Below are 20,896 nucleotides of genomic sequence, written 5' to 3'. Positions count from 1 at the left end.
TCCCGAGCCTCCTGCGGCTCGGCCTCCCGAACCTCCTGCGGCTCCGCCTCCAGAGCCTCCTATGGCTCCGCTGCCAGAGCCTTCCAGGTCACCGCCTTTAGGGCCTCCTCCTAGGGGTCCTGACCCAGTCCCTGACCTGTGGCCTCCTCCCAGACCTTTTGACCCTGTTCCCGTCCTGTGGCCTCCTCCCAGGCCTCCTGACCCAGTCCCTGTCCTGTGGCCTCCTCCCAGGCCTCCTGACCCGGTCCCTGTCCTGTGGCCTCCTCCCAGGCCTCCTGACCCAGTCCCTGTCCTGTGGCCTCCTCCCTGGCCTCCTGACCCAGTCCCTGTCCTGTGGCCTCTTCCCAGGCCTCCTGACCCAGTCCCTGTCCTGTGGCCTCCTCCCAGGCCTCCTGACCCAGTCCCTGTCCTGTGGCCTCTTCCCAGGCCTCCTGACCCAGTCCCTGTCCTGTGGCCTCTTCCCAGGCCTCCTGACCCAGTCCCTGTCCTGTGGCCTCCTCCCAGGCCTCCTGACCCTGTTCCCGTCCTGTGGCCTCCTCCCAGGCCTCCTGACCCTGTTCCCGTCCTGTGGCCTCCCCCCAGGCCTCCTGACCCGGTCCTTGCCCGGTGGCCAGCTCCCAGACCACCTGAACCTGTCCTTGCCATCTGTGCCCCCTTGGACTTCCTGCCTGCCATCTGTGCCCCCTTGGACTTCCTGCCTGCCTTCTGTGCCCCCTTGGACTTCCTGTCTACCCTTCGTTGCCCCCTGGACTGCCTGTCTGCCCGTCGTTGCCCCCCTTGGTCTGTCTGCCCACCACAAGCTCCCGCCCCCCAGTCAATGGACATTTTTTGTTTTGTTTTATGTTGATCGTCTGGAATCCGATCCTTGAGGGGGGGCTATGTTAGGAATTCCTTGTCTTGTTTCACTGTTGCCCTCTGTCTGCCATTTTTGTCTCCTTTGCATTCTATAGTTTTGTCCCTTGTTTAGCTCCACTGTCTCACTTGTCATTGTTTAGAACTACACTTCCCAGAATCCACCTGCCATCATCACTGCCTTTTTGTTCATTGTTTTCAACTGTGTCTCATTCTGTCATCACTCACTGTGTATTTAAGCCCTGCTTTTTGTTCACTCCTTGTCGTTCGTTGAATGTTGTTAGCCTGGTGTGTGTTCCCTGCCCGTGTTTTCTATGTAATGTTTATTTCCCCATTGAGGGTTTTCCTTTGTGTTTTGCCTGTTTGTTTATGTAATAAAGTTGAACTGCAACTGGATCTGCATCTCCTCGTCTGCCTTCGCTGCTCGTTCATAACAAAAAGCCTATAATTGGATCATTATTACATTAATGTTTCAGCTTACAACAATTATTTTAACCCTAAATGATGCTGTGTGTAGCAGAAGATGTATCCCATGGTTGTGAAAAGATGTTACTGTTTCAGAAGGGGCAAATTATTGATCTGTATCAAGCAAAGAAAACAACTAAGGAGATTGCTGAAATCACTGGAATTATGTTAAGAAATGTCAAACACATTATTAAAACCTGGAAGGATAGTGGTGAACCATCAGTTTTATGGAAGAAATGTGGTGGGAAACAAATCTTAAATTCTTGAAGTCACATCGTAAAAAATCATCAGTAGAATTTATGGCTATTTTAAATAGTGAGAGTATTTCCACATGCACAATGCGAAGAGAACTTACAGGATTGGGACTAAACAGCTGTGTGGCCACAAGAAAGCAACTTGTTAGTGAGGTAAATCAGAAAGAACAACTTTTTATTTGATAAGGAGCATAAAGATTGGACTGTGGAGCAATGGAAAAAGGTAATGTGGTCTGATGAGTCCAGGTTTACCCTATTTCAAAGAAGGGAAGCGCTTGAAGCGATGCACCCGTCATGCATAGTGCCCACTGTACAAGCCTTTGGAGGCAGTGCTATGACCTGGGGTTGCTTGAATTGGTCAAGTCAAGGCTCAGCAACATTATGCAGCAATAAATATAAGTCAGCTGATTACCTGAATTTACTGAACAGAGTATGTAAGCATAGCGGAGCAAGGAGTGGAGCGGCATGATTATGCCTGGAGCAAGGAGTGGGTTTTAAAAAAATCGGAGCTTCATTGTTGTCTCTCGCTCCAAGAGCGCTCCACTAATGCTCTATCATGATCAAAACACCTGTTAATGAACCTTAATGCAATAATTCACCATGTGTTAAGCAGTTTTAAACACTATTGGCATGAAGGAAAGATGGAATTTCTAATATAAAGAGAAATTATGTGATAAAAAAAACACTAATTTAAAATTTAGCAGCACTTGGTTATGTTCGACCTCCAGCGCGAAGGTTACTTTCGCTTTCTGTTTTCATGCTCCCTATTATTTAGTTAAGCTTGACTTAACTACATGCTCGTGTCTTGTCTCTTTATTCCTACATCAACTGCCAAATATTAAAACTTAATGATGAGAACACGAGTGGTGAGGTGATTGCTACGATCAAATGTTTGTTGTGAAATTCTAAAAGACATACCGAAAAATCACGATGATAATCCGTTCACATGTGGAGAGAAAATTTTAATGTCAGTAATACATATATCCCCTAATAAATATTTTGAATAATCATATCACCATTCTAATCTAATGCAACTCAATCTTAACTGTAGGCTATTATGTCCCTCATTAAATAGAATTGAACATTTAACGACGTAAAACACCAATTGAACTAATCCAGTGAACTGAACTACCTCATTTCCCTCAGGCTGGGGAACTACCGGCATAACATACATCCCCCGGGAGGGAGACAAGGGAGGGAAAAGGGGAAAGGGAAAGTGCGAGGCGGAGCGACAGTAACAGTGACAGAGAGAGAGAGAGGAGAGAGTAAAGAAAAATTGCTCGCCGGTTCCAAGAGACACCCTGTCGCCTGGTCCTCAGCCACTCCACCACCCTCTGGCAGATGACAGCCACTCCTTCCCGGGCGGACCGGAGTGGATGGAACACCCCTCCACATACTGGCGGACGGTACTGAGCCCCTCCGCCTCTGGCAGCGGCTCCACCACTCCAGGTGGTCAGCAGCAAATCCTTCCTCCCCTCGCAGACGGTGGCCGTTCCTCCTCATCCAGGCAGCCAGCAATGACTCCTCCATCCCCCAGCAGACGGCCACGGCTGCTTCTTTGGGCGGACGGCAGTGGTGAGGACTCCACAACAGCGCATCTGTCCTCCCTCCCGGGTTTCGGCACCAATGTAACAAGGTTTAAAATGGGCATCAAAATAATGTTTAATGAAAACTTAAAAAGACAAACAAATACACACAGGGCAGCTGGGTGTGGCGCTCTCTCTCCCGAACTTTTGCTTTGTCCCTCTCCTCGGCTGATTAGCCTGATTGGAGGCCGGTCATGCGCACTCATGCCCCGGCCCCGCCCTCCTCTTCGTCACACCAGGTTATCCCATCAATGGATTTTTTTCTTCCCTGAGGGCACGGGTATATTTCAGGATGACAATGGCAAGATTCATCGGACTCAAATTGTGAAAGAGTGGTTCAGGGAGCATAAGGAATCATTTTCACACATGAATTGGCCACAATGAATCACACATGAATTAACCCCAATGAAAGTCTTTGGGATGTGCTGGACTTTTTTTTGGCCAGGCATTGTATTATGTATTGTATATGAAATTGCATTGTCATAGGACCACAATAGCAGAAGGTGTGTGTCATATAATGGGAAGTACTTCAAACCATGCAATGCAGATTTTTCAGTTTTTACTGAAATTAATGAAGTTTATCTTTTCTATAAAAATGATTTTGAATTTAACCAATCATAAACTTATATTACTTATTTTTTTCTAAATAACTACATTTTAATAATTTGTTTACAAAACAATTAAACACATTTTTGTAATTGCTATTTGCACATTTACCACCAAGATACACATTGATAAGCACCAGAGAGTAAATGAGGTTGGGTGTCGTGTAGTATAACAATTTCAGTGCGTTGTCAGTTACATCAGTCCATGTGTCCTAGCTCATGGAACAATTTATTATATTTAGATCTATGCACATGGTTGTTGATGAAACCCACATACAGTATAAATCAATAACAATATATTCTGTAGGTCGCAAGAATCCTGAACTTCCTGGTAAAATTTTGTTTCCCAATCAGCATTTGGAGAAAGGATTTTGCTTTAACAGTTTGTGACCTTAAACCGATAAAAACATAGTTTAAGGCATTTACATGAGCACTTTGCTTGGTTATTAAGCATAATCGTGTAAGATGAGCATGCAAACACACTTATGTTCTCTGCAAAACACTGGAAAATAGTGTAATCAGAGGAACAAACATTATGCTTCAAGATGTAGCAGGCAGAATGCTCGAGCCTCTCTGTCATACATGTGCATCCTTTTTCTCTCAGTGATCAAATGGTTTGACCGGCTAACTCCCCTGTGTCTTTCATTGTAAACAGGAGTAATTATGATAGAAAGAGAGAGCAGCTTGTTAACTGCTTGTTGCGCTCAGCCTTGCAAACAGTGAAGTCATACCTTCCGAGGCTTGTTTTGTTCACCGGTGATGTCATCAGTAGCCAATCAGCAGGCGCTGCTGCAGTAGGTAGCGGGTGCAGCGGGAGTCTTGGGTATATGCATGGGGACGCGCTGGCGGCACTCTGGCTCTCGTCATCACATCATTACAGGGCTAGAGAGGAGGGGAGGGAGAGATAGAGGAAAAAGCAGCAGAGAATATCTAATCACAGTCATGAGTCAGTCATTCGATTCCACAGCTTTTTGTATGAGACGAGCATCACAAAGGAAATATTTAATAAATACATTTAAGCTTACCTATATTTGAATCAAGCTTGAATTTTCACCTGTCACCTCACAAAGAGCCTATTACGATGTCTTACTGTACAGTGATTAATCCAATCAGTTATTTTTTTAACCAGTGACCTTAAGCCAAGGTCAGTTTTGCTCCTGAAGAGAAAGCAGATGAAGTGAAGTCTTGCCCCCCCACCCCCATTTAGAACAAACATTTCAGTTGTCTACAGTTGAAGTTTCATTTTATCAGCTACTGTAGCAAACCTTTGGTTGAGCTTCACTAGTCATTGCTTAAGGTATTTTTACACCGCCGAGTTAAAGCGATAGTTCACCTCTAAATGAAAATTCTCTCATCATTTACTTACCCTGATGCTATCCCAGATGTGTATGACTTTTTGTCTTCTGCTGAGAACAAACAAATAATATCTCAGCTCTGTTGTCCTTACAATGCAAGTAAATGATGACCAGACATTTGAAGCTCTAAAAAGCACATGAAAGTAATGCATTACTCCAGTGATTATATTCATATCTTCTGAAATGATATGATAGGTGTGGGTGAGAAACAGATCAATATTTTGGTACTTTTTTGCTATAAATCTCCACTTTCACATTTTTCAAGATATTGATCTGTTTCTCACCCACACATACTGTATCATATTGCTTCAAAAGTTATGTATTTAACCACTGAAGTCATATGGATTACTTTTATGCTGACCTTATCTCCTTGTTGGAGCTTCAAAGGCCTCATCACCATTCATTTGCATTGTTTGGACCAACAAAGCTGAGATATTCTTCTAAAAATCTTAATTTGTGTTCTGGAGAAAAAAGAAAGTCATGGGATTGAGTAAATGATGAGAGAATTTTTATTATTGGGTGAACCCAAATCCCTTTAAGAATACCTTTAAGAGCTGCTTTGAGACTCTGTGCCAGCTCTACATTTTTTTAAGCATTTCATACGTACCATCAAACATATGTGACGGTTAATAACTGGACCCCTCAGAGTAGCGCCACACATATGTTTCTGCAACAGCCAGATACGTTACAAACTGTAAGATTCAAATTGGCTTTCGTGCCGACACAGGTCTGTTTACATTAGCACTTGTCACACACACACACAAACACACACAAAAATACTCATATACACACTGTCCCATTCTACTGGCTACAGTTTGCAAAAATAACTCACTCCAGGGGGCACTGCAGAGGAATTTAGACCCTACTCATGAAAAGGTTAAAGGCAGCTCTGATGCCGATACTTCTCTGTGTAAATGAAATGCCGCATCAGTGCAGCCTTAATCTTTGTTGTTTCCATGACAGAGTATACAGTATATTACATTATTTATAAATATGCAATTTTTTATCAATTTAATTTCTTGATTATTAATTTCATGTTTCTATGTTGAAAAGAAATACTTTTACATTAATTTCATCACATTATTTCTGCACTTGAAATTTATGTGAAAATGTACGCCGCTTCAGATGCAGCCTTTGATGTGCAAAAAGCATTAGATTGTTACTGTAACTAAGCAGTTGTGATTAAATAAAGCTCACTCTTTTACATACCTCAGTTTTGCTTTAAACAGCAAAGCTTAAACCTCAGTTTTGGGTCAAAGTGAATAGAGACTGAATAAGTGTGTTTATATTGATTAGTGAAATGGTTAGAATACCAGGATATCCAGATGTAGAGTTAATTTATGCAGAATTGAACTTATAATCGATGCTTTAGTGGAGCATATAGCCTCGAGTCTTAGTGATGTTGTGGATCCGCTAACTAAAATCTAGGCTGCATCTGAATTCCCTTCATAGTCCTTTCATGTGCTGATGATTTCAATTAAGAACTTGCTTCTCGACCATTGATTGAAAGAATATTTTCTGTAGGTATACAATCCTGAACATTCTGTACCTGCATCTGCTCTGTTGCCATTGTCCTTTGACCTGTTTCTTATTTGACATATGACATACAAGAACTGCAGAAACAGTTTACTTGGGTGTTTTTAAAAGAGTACAATAGAATAGAATCCTTTATTTTGGTCACACATTATACACACAGTTTTTTGCATATATACAGTGAAATGTATTAGTTTTTACATATCCCAGCTAAGCTGGGGTCAGAGTGCAGGGTCAGCCATGATACAGTGTCTCTGGAGCAGATAGGGTTAAGGGCCTTGCTCAAGGGCCCAGCTGTGGCATCGTGGTGGTGCTGGGGCTTGAACACCCGACCTTCTGGTCAGTAACCTTGAGCCTCAACCACTGAGCCACCACTGCCCCCAATTTGACATTTCAACCACAAAGAAACTATTTGTTACCTAGAGCTCATGGGATAGCATAGAGTCCATTCATTGCACACTTCAGAATCTTGGTATTGTTCGCCTACCGTTTCATGAATTGAATATTTAGACATCCTGCTCTTTTGACAAATTGCTTTTTGCATACTGTGTAGCAGGGAAGTATGCATTATGCATATTTGGATGCAGGGCTAGTTTTAGCCAAAATCAGTCATCTTTTGAATCAATGCATCCCAGGGAAATTAAAATATGTTGTTGGTACAATCCTGTGTGAGTGATTGCTAATAAAAGTCTGTATGTTCTTCCAGGTGCCCACGGAGTCAGAGAGGAGCCCCAGTTTGTGACAGCCCGTGCTGGGGAGACCGTGATTCTGGGATGTGACGTGGCCCACCCACTCAACGGCCAACCCTACGTGGTGGAGTGGTTCAAGTTCGGAGTGCCCATCCCCTTCTTCATCAACTTCCGCTTCTATCCTCCCCATGTGGACCCAGAGTACGCCGGTGAGCTCAGATTTCCTCTCCACTGTATTACATCATTCACACAAACACATACAAAGACAGACACACACAGACACTCACGACTCTGATCTCTATAAAGCAGAAAATCGTTTTGTGCACAATGTTTTTATATGCACAATCTGACACATGAAATATGGAAACATGTTTGTACCCCTGTCCTGGACATAATGCAAATAATATTGAATATTTCATGGACTAAACTGTGTTTTATCATGTGAATAGATTAACTAGACATGCATTTCCTGAATGAAATACCTGTGCTTGCAAGGCAGCAAAAGACTAGTGATGAAGTTTTAGTACTGGTTCTGCATAAGTGAAATGCTGCATTAGAGGCACTTTGCCGTTATCATGAAAACAGTGCTTATTGTTTTCAGTTTGCTGCTCACATGAAATAACACAGTCAATAAACACATGCAAGATGAGACCAATCACAATTCAGTATGTAAAAAGATAGAAGGAAACAAGAAAGGAGACCAATTGCAATTTGGTATGCAAATGTTATGATGATGTCACTGTCAGTTTCATTTTGAATGCTGAATGCTATTGGTAGATTCAATGTTTAACGTCTTAAAAAGTATAAAGTTAACAAATCCCAAGATAAGCATGCCTAAGATTTAACTTGTTCACAAAATTTCTAAACATTTTTTGAATTGAATCTGTAAGTTGAGCAGTTCAGTCTGAATTATTTGCAGAAATTTAATATTTTGGTTTGGTACTTAGAAAAAACCCTAACCAGAGTGGAGAAATATCAGTACAGTTCTGCCTTGCAAGCACTGTTATACATCTTTTCAAAGGAAAAGCACACATTTAACATAACTTTTAAACACAGTTTTGTTCAGGCAGTATTTGCATTGGTGAATTTCATGCATAGTTAATTTGAACCCAGAGGGTGAATGATAATTTTTTCTTTTCACATGAATTAAGCTATTTTCATGCACAAATATGCACATTAAAATGCATTAAAACACAATTTGTTTTGTTTATGAGATAAATACTGTTGAAATGTCGTGGGTTTTTTCACATACAGTGTGTTGTTGCAGGTGCTCAATATAGTTGACCCACTGAAATTGAGACACATTTGGTTGCACATACACCTTGCATTCCAATACAGTGTGATTGGGTTAAGAACCGATCTAGGGCTGAAACGATTAGTCGACATTTTCGACAAAATATTTTGTTGTCGAATAGTTGTTTGATCTCATTTGATGTAATATGAGATTATGTGAAGCTCTAATAATGACACACTAGAGCACTGCAGCTCGTTTTTTTTTAAGATACTTCCATCCTTTTCTCTTTATTATTAGTTAGAACATGATTAATTTCACCTCTTAACTCGAGGCACAAGCTGAATTGTATTTTAAGAGCAGTTGATTGATAGCTGCAATAATAGCCTGAATAGTCAATTAATCGTTCTAATAATCATTAGATTAGTCGTTTATCCAAATAATCGTTAGTTGCAGACATAATCTGATCCCACATGCCTACTCAAAATGGAAACACATCACTTTACATATTATTACTTGCGTTGTTGTACGCGGATTTCGAAAACTCATTAGCATTTAAACCTTTGTCGAATATGGTCAAAATTAGTGGTAGACCATTAAGAGTTTTTTAATGACTCGAATTAAAGGAATGCTTATATTACACAATATTTACTCCAGATAAGAAAAATCTATTTGAAAACCTAAACACATTATTATATCTCACTCATAGGGGCAGGTAGCTTTCTCACAGGGCAAGAGCCGGCCTGTGGAAACAGATTATAAATTGGAAACGTGTAGGCCAGTTTGGAGAAAGCTCTTATGATCTGCACAAATAGATCTGGTTGTCTATGGACAGGTGGAGGAGGCACTGATGTCCAGAACAGAGCATTAGCCAAACACATGAAAGAGCTTTTGGGGTGGGGAGGAAGAAGAGAGTGAGGCAGATCAAATATGAGCGTTTCTTCCTAATTGAGATTCGAAATAACATCATTGATAAGGAGCCAAGACAGATAGGGCATAATTTAAGACCATGTCAGATTCATAAAAGCAAAGAAACCGTGATAGTTTATCAGACATGGCTGGGGGCAGGATATGCAATTTTAATGGCTCTCACTCATAGTGAATGGTAATGAGATTGGAAAGGCTTTTTTTCAATCTTCGAGTCTCTCATTCTGAATCCATTGCTGAATTTTCAGTAGTGATTTGAATACATTGTGCAGTGCTGAGCTGTGTTTATTTAAACAGATGACCATATTTAAATCTCAGAAAACTTTGTTAAGAACTGCATTCCATATTTAAGATGCAGTGTTGCATACAGATGTGGAAAATTTAAAGGAGACAGCTTAGACCAGCATCGATTTCCAAGGCTGGTTTGTACTGGTTCGGTGGACCAGAATAATCATTTTTTTCACCCGCAACACTATTCAACCAGCATAATCTTTCTGGTGAAGCTGGTTGACCAAAGAATCTTACTGGTGAAGTGAGATAAAAAGCTTGGTGCCCAACCCTTGCTGTTGTGCATAATATTGTTATCACTTACAGTAGGAAGCACAAATGTCTCTAGCTGTCAGTGTTCTACTGAGCATAATTAATCATTGTGGCAGAGAGGTTGTGTTCTTCTATGACCTGTTTTTACACAAGATCTCATATAGCACCATATTTGAATGGGAGGCCACGTTTATGGCTGAATAGATAGAGATGGCACATATCTGATAGTAACTGTTTTATTCAGTGATGGAATATAGAGAGGAAATGCTTTAAAAGCACCTCAGTCTGTTTGTAACAGATTCAATGCTTAGTAAGTAAGAAAAAAACAGAAAGAAATAGTAAATAAAATATTGCCAACATTTTATTTATTTTTACAGTTGATTTATTAAATATTCATTTTGTAATCTCTAAACTAAATCTCAGTTTAATTTGTTTTCTAGATCATTAGATCATTCCTTTTGGAGAGCAAGATAGGAAAACGAAAATAAAACGAAAGTAGGAGAAGCATTTTCATGCTGCCGTACTGTACTGACCTTCAGAGTGTCACTACCTGAGGACTATCCTTAACTTATGTTGTGTGTCATGTTGTTTTTGCTGAACTCTTAACACTCTCTCACGGCTGTAAAAATAGGCCATGCGCTTGACCGCTATCATTTGCATCTGTGTCTCCATCTCTATTGATCTGTGGCCTCACAAAAGCTCCTGTGTTGTTTGTTTATGCTGGTGTTCTTTTGACGGTTACGACTGATATGACATAGTTTTGAAGTTGTCTTTGATTGTGAGACGTACAGTAGGTTTGCCATTCAGAAACATGTTCAGTGTACAAAGTGTGGGCATAGTGAAAGCTAGAAAGTTCTGAATCAAAACTGCTTAGAAACAAGAGGAACACCTGCAGTTCTACAGTGTTTAGCTCTCTATTGGGGCAGTGCGACTAGTCTCTACTGTCATCCTTTACTGAAATGACCATCTTAGAGAAGCATCAATTTCCATCAGGTATGTGGCATTACTAGAGAGAGGTTACTAGATGCATATTGTGTGTTCTTTTCGTGTCAAATTGTAAATGTGATTTGTGACCGTGTTGGAGGTGATTTACTAAGACTAATTGTGCGGACAGCCACGCATGCAAGTAGGTTGCACACACCCATTCAACTAAAGGCATTTTTAGATCTTTGAATCTTTGAATCAGTGCCATACTGTGAAATGTCTACTGGACACAAATATATGCACATGTTCATGCTTTTGGGGCCACTTAGAAATACAATGACAGATGCACATACATATTCACTAATCAATTACAGATTAGATTCAGTAAATTCACTTAATCAATTATGTGTAATAGTTTAATAATATATGCAGTGGGTACATATCAGGTATCTTTCAGAGTCAAACCTTATCCTTATCTTCTGTTGTCTAGTTATATCTCTGCCTGTGCTGATATCATTTCCTGCCTTCTGTTCAGTGCTGTTGCCAGATTGCAGAGAAAAAAACGTAAATACCTTTCTCTGATTGACCCTCAAAAACACAAAGCAGGGATTTGCTGGCGAAAGAGAGCACCAGGGCTTTCCCTGGTGGACCAGTCAACAGTCCACCACACGACAATCATATATAGAAAGATTGTATACATATATGATTGCCATCTCCTCACACACAAGACAAGCACTCCACAACTCTATCATGCATTCACAGCAGTTTTATGGGATTGTGCCAATCTAAGTCCTGCTGCTCCTCTCATTAATTTTTCTTAATTGTGATTAATGGATTTACCATTAATTAAGCATAAACCAGCATATTCACTGGTCAGAAAAGGGCGTATCCTTTGCGATGTGTCCGCCCGGAGACATTACACTGATGCACACAAAACAAAACACACACACAACAGCAATGTGAGTGATCAAATGATGGGTAAAGGACCTCTTAACGCTATCTGTTGTTTAAAAAACAAAAAACAAGCCCTGAAGGGACTTGTGACAGAAATTACTTACTTTGCGTCCTGTGTAATGTGCAATTTAATTACCACAGAAGCACGGCAGATGTTTTTTTTACACGCAAATCATGGATACGTATTCACGATTGCTGTAGCAAAGCGGATAGCCCCAGTCTGTGGAGGATTAGAGATTAAGAGGTTTATTGCACAATGCAATGAACATGTGCTATTTTAGTGCATTTTTATATTGTGGAAGGCTTTGTTTGGATGCATTATATTGGGGGGCCTGGGTAGCTCAGCAAGTAAAGACATTGACTACCACACCTGGAGTCGTAAGTTCGAATGCAGGGCCTGCTGAGTGACTCCAATCAGGCTTCCTAACCAACCAATTGGCCCAGTTGCTAGGGTGGGTAGAGTTAAGTAGTGTTGTATCCATCTGAGAGGCATTTTACAATATTAGGACTTTTCAGTGTCAGTTAAATCACTTTTTTGGCCCATTTTACCTGAGGTAATGAAGCTGCCTAATAATTATGCACACCTTGATACTTTCACCACTCCCTCCCTTATTACACAAATACATACCACCTGAAAATTAATGAATGCAATAAGCATTCATGTTTTTCATATGGTTTGGAGTTGGAAAATGTGCATGAAAATAATGATAATATCAGACTACTCACTTGCCTAATAATTGGGCATACAGTTTAGAAGTCTTAAAGGTACAGAAGCAAAAACAGCCTGTTTAATGATAGAGGTCATCGGTATTATATTTGTATTATATTTCTATTATTAGAATACCAGATTAGAATAAAAATGAAAGGAATAGGCAACCCAAAAATATATTTTTTGAAGAATCGTTGCAATGCTCTTGCCATTCAACAACTGTTCAGAGTGACCTAGGGCTTTTAAGCTCCAAAAAGGGCAAAAACATCATAAAAGCACTTAAAAGTATTCCATACGACTTGTCCATCAGCTTCGGGGGAATAGTGACACATTGAATTTCTTTACACAAAGCTATTGTATGGCTTCAATAGACTTGGAATACAGTGCACAAAAAGTATGGACTACTTTTATGATACTTGTATGTTTTTTTGTCCTTTTTGGAGCTTGACAGCTCCTGTTCACTGTGAACTGTGCTTTTATGGCAGATTTTATGGAGTTACGTAACATTTTATGAAAAATTCTACTTTTGTGTTCCATGGAAAAAACAACACATAGGTATATATTGGTCTATATATGCTATTGTCATATAATAATGACAATAGCAACTTTTTTGTTTTTTTTATTATATGGTTGAACTATTCCTTAAAGTAATAATTAAAAAATTTAGACTGACATATTCAAGCGATTTACAAAATGAATATATCTCATGGGTGTGTTCGCTACAATTACAGCTACAATTGTTTGCTACAATCTCTCTCATGTATTTTGTGTATCTGTTTTTGTTTTGTATCCGAACACCACAGGCCGAGCCAGCCTGCATGGCAAGTCATCTCTACGCATTGAGAGGGTTCGATCGGAAGACCAGGGCTGGTATGAGTGCAAGGTCCTGATGTTGGAGCAACAGTACCACACCTTTCACAATGGCAGCTGGGTTCACCTCACAGTCAATGGTGAGTCTATGATCTAAGCTCAGTTCCCCTTGTAGCATGTAGTGTTCAATTTCAGTTCTAGGTCTGAGAACAGTGTGTCTGGATCATCTTAAGTCAAGTCAAGTCATTTTTATTTGTATAGTGCTTTCAAAACACACATAGGTTCAAAGCAGCTTTACAGAAAATCATGAATTAACAGAAAATTAACATGTAATATATATATAATGTCTTAGAGTCATCATTGTGTATTTAAAATAATCATAATTAAATATGATTGTAAATTGTGTATATAAATAAATAAATAATGATTGTATTTAGAAACTCTAAGTCAGACAGACCTAACTAAAGCAGCCTTATTGTGAGTTGATGGATAAATTAGGTGTATGCCTGGCTAAATAATGAGTCTTTAGTCTAGACTTAAACTGAGTGAGTGGAATCTTAGAAAAATTGAGCTCAACCCAGAGTTTATTTATGCTCTCTGCCTGCCTGTGGCAATGACACTGTGTCGCCATGCCTCATGGGTTGCATTGCCTACGTAGCAGACACTCAAATCTCCAAACTGGTTGCAGTACATCAACTCTGGCTCATGGCTGTGTGATATCTACCCAGCCTCCTTGCTGTTTTACTCTAATAGACAACATCTTTAGTAAACTCCCATTAAATGAACAGTAGGGTCAGATAGGCCTTCAAGTGTGTAGATTCACAGGTGTGTAGATGTTTCATTACAACACATTACACAATACATAATAGTTCAAATTAATGCACAGATTAATAAAAAAAGTATATTCAATGTAGGGAGGCCGCAGTGTGAGTTTTTAACAGTTAGATTACAGTCTGAGAAAACAATCACGATTAAATGGTTTTACGATTATTTGCACATTTTCTTATTATGAATGTCTTAAGTGGATGTATTTCTGGGGGAAATGTGGATGCTAAGGGCAGCCCTATAATAAGAAAACCGATAAACGCACACACACACACAAATAGGAGGTAGTAAGAGATGCTCCAATCTAGGGCACAACACCGCTTATGCGCATCCCTAGCACAGTGATGTTCTAATGTAACCAGAGAACTTCAAAAGTATACATGTAAGATTACTGTGGGTGTGCAACATGTTGCTCACGGCATTCAACAGTTTTTCTTCTGCATCGGTTTATTAAAGCAATCCATTGTCTGTCAGACATCCCAACATTAAGAATTGGCAACTGACTCTAAATACTGTCCACATCACCTTACAACTAAACCTTTGGACTATGCATAATAATGGAAACATTGCTTACAGCAGGCAATTTAAAGTCCGATCATAACTAAAATAGACATTTATTTTTGAATGCGTTGAATTTGTTCAGATAAATAATGAGGACGATTTAAGATACAAACTTTTCAAGAATGCCGTCAGCACACATAAACGTTACAAAAAGTGGCATCTTTAATTCATCACTTTAAAATCACCACAGCTAAAAATATTAAACTTTGTTGTTGGATGATTAGTGGAGCAACCTGTCCAATTTGTAATATGTGTATATTTCAACATTATGAATGTATGCTTGTTTATACGTTGTCTTCAGTCAGTCATTTAAATGCTGCCAAACAGCTGATTTAAGTTGCTATTCTTATGGATATCAGTCTGATAGTACAAATTCCTCTGTTATATTTTGGAATTCATGTGTTTAAACTTCAGTTTCACGTAAATGAAAAGTTCACGTTCGGTCTGCTACACCTGGCCATTAAAGCACAGCACGGCCACTGTCCTTAACCATAGCAACAGCTCCAGTACCCACACAGGCACAAGAGTTTTCACATTTAGGCTTACAAAAATCTAATGAAAAACTTGTTTATATTATATATTTATACATTATTTATAATATTTTTGCCACATCTAACTAAAGCATTTCAATGTTTTTAACTGTGGATTCTAATTTCTCACGCGTGATATTCTTAATCACGGTTCATAGTAAAACCATATAATCGTGGCAACCCCTAATTCAATGCATAATCTTAAATATTTATACACAAAAGCAATACAGTTAATGTTTAAAAAAATTTACCCTTTCAGAAAATTACAATTCTTACCTGCTCATCTGAAATGCCTGTCTGCTTTCCTCACTACGAAAAACAACTGATAATATCTATGGATGCCTTTAACATCTTCATTAACTCCACATATGACTTATGTGATGTTTTTCATGTTTTCTAAACTCATATGAAAGTTTTGTGTGGGTAACCGACCTACAGAATTAAATACCATGTTGTCAGCCACTTTTGAGTTTTATTCCTGCAGGGGGCACTTGACGCTCTGACAATTGAATCCTCCATGCATCCACATTTAAATCTAAGAACGCTATATATCCATTTAGAGACATTTTACACAGATGGTTATTTTTAATAAAAACTGTTAATTACAAGGATTCATACCTGTGAATAAAAATCTGCCTCTGCATTATCTAAAAAAGCATTTAAAAAACCTCATTCAATGGCATTGTATAATAGTCGATATACTGAAGATATAGCTGTGACCGCACCTCAAATGAATTCTCTACCAATGTGCCAAGTTGCAACCCAGAATAGAAAATGCCCCAATGCATTTACCCCTGCCTTGTAATGTGATCAAGTGCCTCTTTTGTTTTTTGTGATTCACATTCTTCATGCATATTGCCACCTACTGGGCAGGGAGGAAAATTTACTGTAAAAAAAAAAAAACACTTAAATATTGATCTGTTTCTCACCCACACCTATCATATCACTTTTCAAGAAGTGGTTTAAGCACTGGAGTATGGATTACTTTTATGCTACATTTATGTGCTTTTTGGATCTTCGCTTGCTTTGTATGTACAGTGAGGAAAATAAGTATTTGAACACCCTGCTATTTTGCAAGTTCTCCCACTTAGAAATCATGGAGGGGTCTGAAATTGTCATCGTAGGTGCATGTCCACTGTGAGAAACATAATCTAAAAAAAAAAATCCAGAAATCACAATGTATGATTTTTTAACTATTTATTTGTATGATACAGCTGCAAATAAGTATTTGAACACCTGAGAAAATCAGTGTTAATATTTGGTACAGTAGTCTTTGTTTGCAATTACAGAGGTCAAACGTTTCCTGTAGTTTTTCACCAGGTTTGCACACACTGCAGGAGGGATTTTGGCCCACTCCTCCACACAGATCTTCTCTAGATCAGTCAGGTTTCTGGGCTGTCGCTGAGAAACACGGAGTTTGAGCTCCCTCCAAAGATTCTCTATTGGGTTTAGGTCTGGAGACTGGCTAGGCCATGCCAGAACCTTGATATGCTTCTTACAGAGCCACTCCTTGGTTATCCTGGCTGTGTGCTTCGGGTCATTGTCATGTTGGAAGACCCAGCCTCGACCCATCTTCAATGCTCTAACTGAGGGAAGGAGGTTGTTCCCCAAAATCTCGCAATACATGGCCCCGGTCATCCTCTCCTTAATACAGTGCAGTCACCCTGTCCCATGTGCAGAAAAACACCCCCAAAGCATGATGCTACCACCCCCATGCTTCACAGTAGGGATGGTGTTCTTGGGATGGTACTCATCATTCTTCTTCCTCCAAACACGGTTAGTGGAATTATGACCAAAAAGTTCTATTTTGGTCTCATCTGACCACATGACTTTCTCCCATGACTCCTCTGGATCATCCAAATGGTCATTGGCAAACTTAAGACGGGCCTTGACATGTGCTGGTTTAAGCAGGGGAACCTTCCGTGCCATGCATGATTTCAAACCATGACGTCTTAGTGTATTACCAACAGTAACCTTGGAAACGGTGGTCCCAGCTCTTTTCAGGTCATTGACCAGCTCCTCCCGTGTAGTTCTGGGCTGATTTCTCACCTTTCTTAGGATCATTGAGACCCCACGAGGTGAGATCTTGCATGGAGCCCCAGTCCGAGGGAGAATGACAGTCATGTTTAGCTTCTTCCATTTTCTAATGATTGCTCCAACAGTGGACCTTTTTTCACCAAGCTGCTTGGCAATTTCCTCGTAGCCCTTTCCAGCCTTCTGGAGGTGTACAATTTTGTCTCTAGTGTCTTCGGACAGCTCTTTGGTCTTGGCCATGTTAGTAGTTGGATTCTTACTGATTGTATGGGGTGGACAGGTGTCTTTATGCAACTAACGACCTCAAACAGGTGCATCTAATTTAGGATAATAAATGGAGTGGAGGTGGACATTTTAAAGGCAGACTAACAGGTCTTTGAGGGTCAGAATTCTAGCTGATAGACAGGTGTTCAAATACTTATTTGCAGCTGTATCATACAAAAAAATAGTTAAAAAATCATACATTGTGATTTTTGGAGTTTTCTTTTTAGATTATGTCTCTCACAGTGGACATGCACCTACGATGACAATTTCAGACCCCTCCATGATTTCCAAGTGGGAGAACTTGCAAAATAGCAGGGTGTTCAAATACTTATTTTCCTCACTGTATCTACAGAGCTGAGATATTCTTCTAAAAATGTTCAGAGGCCAGATTGTTCCAAATCAGCTAAATAAGGCAACAAGGGCCCTGTAGTTATCTGAGTGTGCATTTCTGTTGTGCCCAGTCTTAATTCTAGCAGCTTAGCACACACAAGTTGGAGTGTTGACAGGCCAGTTTATCAGCAGCATGTTTGTGTGTGTGCCCTGTGGTCCTGTGTGACAAACACACTAATATCAGCAGTGTTTCTTCTACGCGAGCACACATCTAGACAATCTATTTACCACTCTGCACTGAGCTAGGAAAAACGCCACATTCCAGCCAGACTCCAGAGGCATAATAAGAGGATGAGACAGCGCACTCGTACACATATGAATGGGAGAAACCATAATGCTAAATATGGTGGCTGTAGTCCCAATTTACAGTTACCAATCAGCTTTTTCAATATGGCGGCTGTAGAAATGTAAGTCCCACCTTAGAGTTAATCAAAACACACTGTCAAACTCTTTTATACAGAATTAGTGCATGCAATACTGATGAAGTGCTTTGAGGCAAACATGTAATTGGTGGGATTGGATTCAGTCAGTTCTGGCATGTTTGGGGCTGTTTAGGGGGCAGTTAGCATGTGTGGGGGGTAAATTAATGACGAGTGAGTGGCTCTTAGGAAAGAAATTAACTCCGTGTTAGTTGCTGTCGCTCTGTGCCTCAGAGCTGCTGTTTTACAGTTCCTGTAATATTTTCACTCTCTCTCACACACACGCAATCACACTTGTGTTGCTTGCGTGTGGGGCATGTCAAGAATGGGGGGAGGGTGTGGTGTAAAGTTTTATAAATGCAGCAAGACAATTTAAGCACTCATACAGGTAATTGTTATCGTTACAGTGTGTGTGTGCTGTGTGTGTGTGTGTGTGTGTGTGTGTGTGTGTGTGTGTGTGTGCATTTGTACTTGCAATGTTTTGAATAGTTGACCCTTAAATTTAAATTCTGTCATTATTTACTCACCTTAATGTTGCTACAAACCTGTATGACTTTCTTATTGTGGAACACAAAAGGAGATGTTTTGAGGGGTGTTAGCACTGCTCTTTTCCACACAACAGAAGCATACCTTGACAGGAGTCATAAAGCTCCAAAATGGACCAAATAGCTTAATAAAAGTACTCCATTTGAAACTTCTTTTGATTTTTTTTATGTCTTTAAATTTCATACAATAGCTTTTGTGTAAAGAACAGATGGAAATTTAAGTTGTTATTTACTGAAAATCATCCCATCCATTGTAGCTCTCAAATCTCATTTGCAGATATTCAAGCTTATAACATCAAAATGGATCGAGCTATGTTTGATTTTACTGATGCGTAATGCCATTGGTTCTTACATTTCTCATGACCGATCGCAACACAGTATGTTTGAAAATAGTCAAACATGTCTGATAGTGCTTTTATGGAGCTTTTTTGTCCTTTTCATAGCTTTACAGCACCTGGTCACTATATGCTTAAAATAAATGGAAAACAGCAGTCTGAATGTCCTTCAAAGAAAGACACTGGTGTGAAACGGAACGAGTTAATGAACTATTGGTGCTATTTGGGTGAACTATTCCTTTAAATATATATAATGTATGTCCATATTACATTAACATCTCTATTCCTGCACCATACTTCTTATATAGTCCCACTCCCTAAATAACTTTCTCTCCTCCTCTGCGATGTTCTGCTGCAAGTTTGAATCTGTGTGTGGAATATAAAATTCCAGGACAGACTCTCATCTTTCTCTGTGATCTAAGAGCAGAGAAATCTATTTACTCAACTCCAACATCACCAAATCTCTGGATTTAAGATTAAAATGGTTGCAAAGTTGGAGAGAGGAAGCACAAAATTTTCATTGGATCCAAGTTGCAGAGTCCAAACACCTAAAGTTCAGAGTCCAAATCACTATTGATAATTATATCGATAAATCGATATATCAATATACAATAAATCGAGTAATCGGAAAACATATTTAATAACTATAAGAGTTATTATAAGAATAATTTAAAAAGAGGTGAAATCACATTTTCTATTTGTCGATTCGGCAATTTTGTAATTGTGTTATTGAGACTGCCCTACAAGGAAGTCATTTATACCCCAAATGTGTTAGTCTTTCATCATTAATGTACCAGTGTCATCAGTAAATATGTATCAAAAAGCAGTCTGATGCAAAATTATGCTAAAAGTAAAAATACAATTCTGTTTAATAAAAATGAATGGTTTAAATATGAATAGGTCTCTTGCTGTTCTTCAGATACTGTATGCCTGTCAAGTAGGCCTCTCTTCTCTCGTCTATTTCACACCAGAAAATAATTTAGACTAAGGTCAGAATTGATGGGGATGCAGTGTATACATTTTCAAAGTGTGGTATCATCCCAAGTGGAACTCTTAAAAAAAAAAAAAATACTATATAGAAGCATTCACCATTTAACAGCTGATGGAAGTGATGTTTCAAATGCTTGCAAAATGATGTGTTGCCAACTTGCCACTCAGTTGAACACTTAAATCTGGAATTATAAACACATATTTGTAAGGTGCTGTTTTCACTGAAGGTTTGCTAGTTGCCTTATTCTCTATTGTTTACAATCGTTTTGTCAGACCCGCAACATAGCCAGGTAACTCCGCCCCATCTGCCACCTATGGCAGGCCATGAGCATAGAGTGCATGAAGTGTCCAACATTCCACATTCTGTTTTGACGGTTGAAGAAGTGCATCATCTGGATACTTGTAGTACACCTTTTTGTTGCATTTTCAGTGTAAACATACTACGTATACTAATTACACTACAAAATGGCATAAATAATGCAGAAGTGTGTGATTTGGGACACACCTACAGTGTTACAATACAGATTTTTATTTATATTTCTTACCAGTCATATTTTGAAAAATGTCTT

The 20,896-nt window shown here is 39.5% G+C and overlaps 1 protein-coding gene across 1 annotated transcript in view; it reads left to right on the top strand.

Moving 5' to 3' along the window:
- The window catches only part of igsf9bb (immunoglobulin superfamily, member 9Bb), a 186,165-nt gene that overhangs the window by 61,258 nt on the left and 104,011 nt on the right, over positions 1–20,896 (top strand). The window contains 2 exon segments of the mRNA XM_052103778.1: positions 7,357–7,548; positions 13,428–13,574. Coding sequence (XP_051959738.1) covers positions 7,357–7,548; positions 13,428–13,574 — 339 coding nt within the window.

This window comes from Xyrauchen texanus, chromosome 34 (assembly GCF_025860055.1).
Source record: "Xyrauchen texanus isolate HMW12.3.18 chromosome 34, RBS_HiC_50CHRs, whole genome shotgun sequence".
In the NCBI taxonomy this organism is placed as follows: Eukaryota; Metazoa; Chordata; class Actinopteri; order Cypriniformes; family Catostomidae; genus Xyrauchen; species Xyrauchen texanus.
The sequence above is the reverse complement of the archived record's forward strand: the minus strand, read 5'-3'. Positions and strand labels throughout refer to the sequence as shown.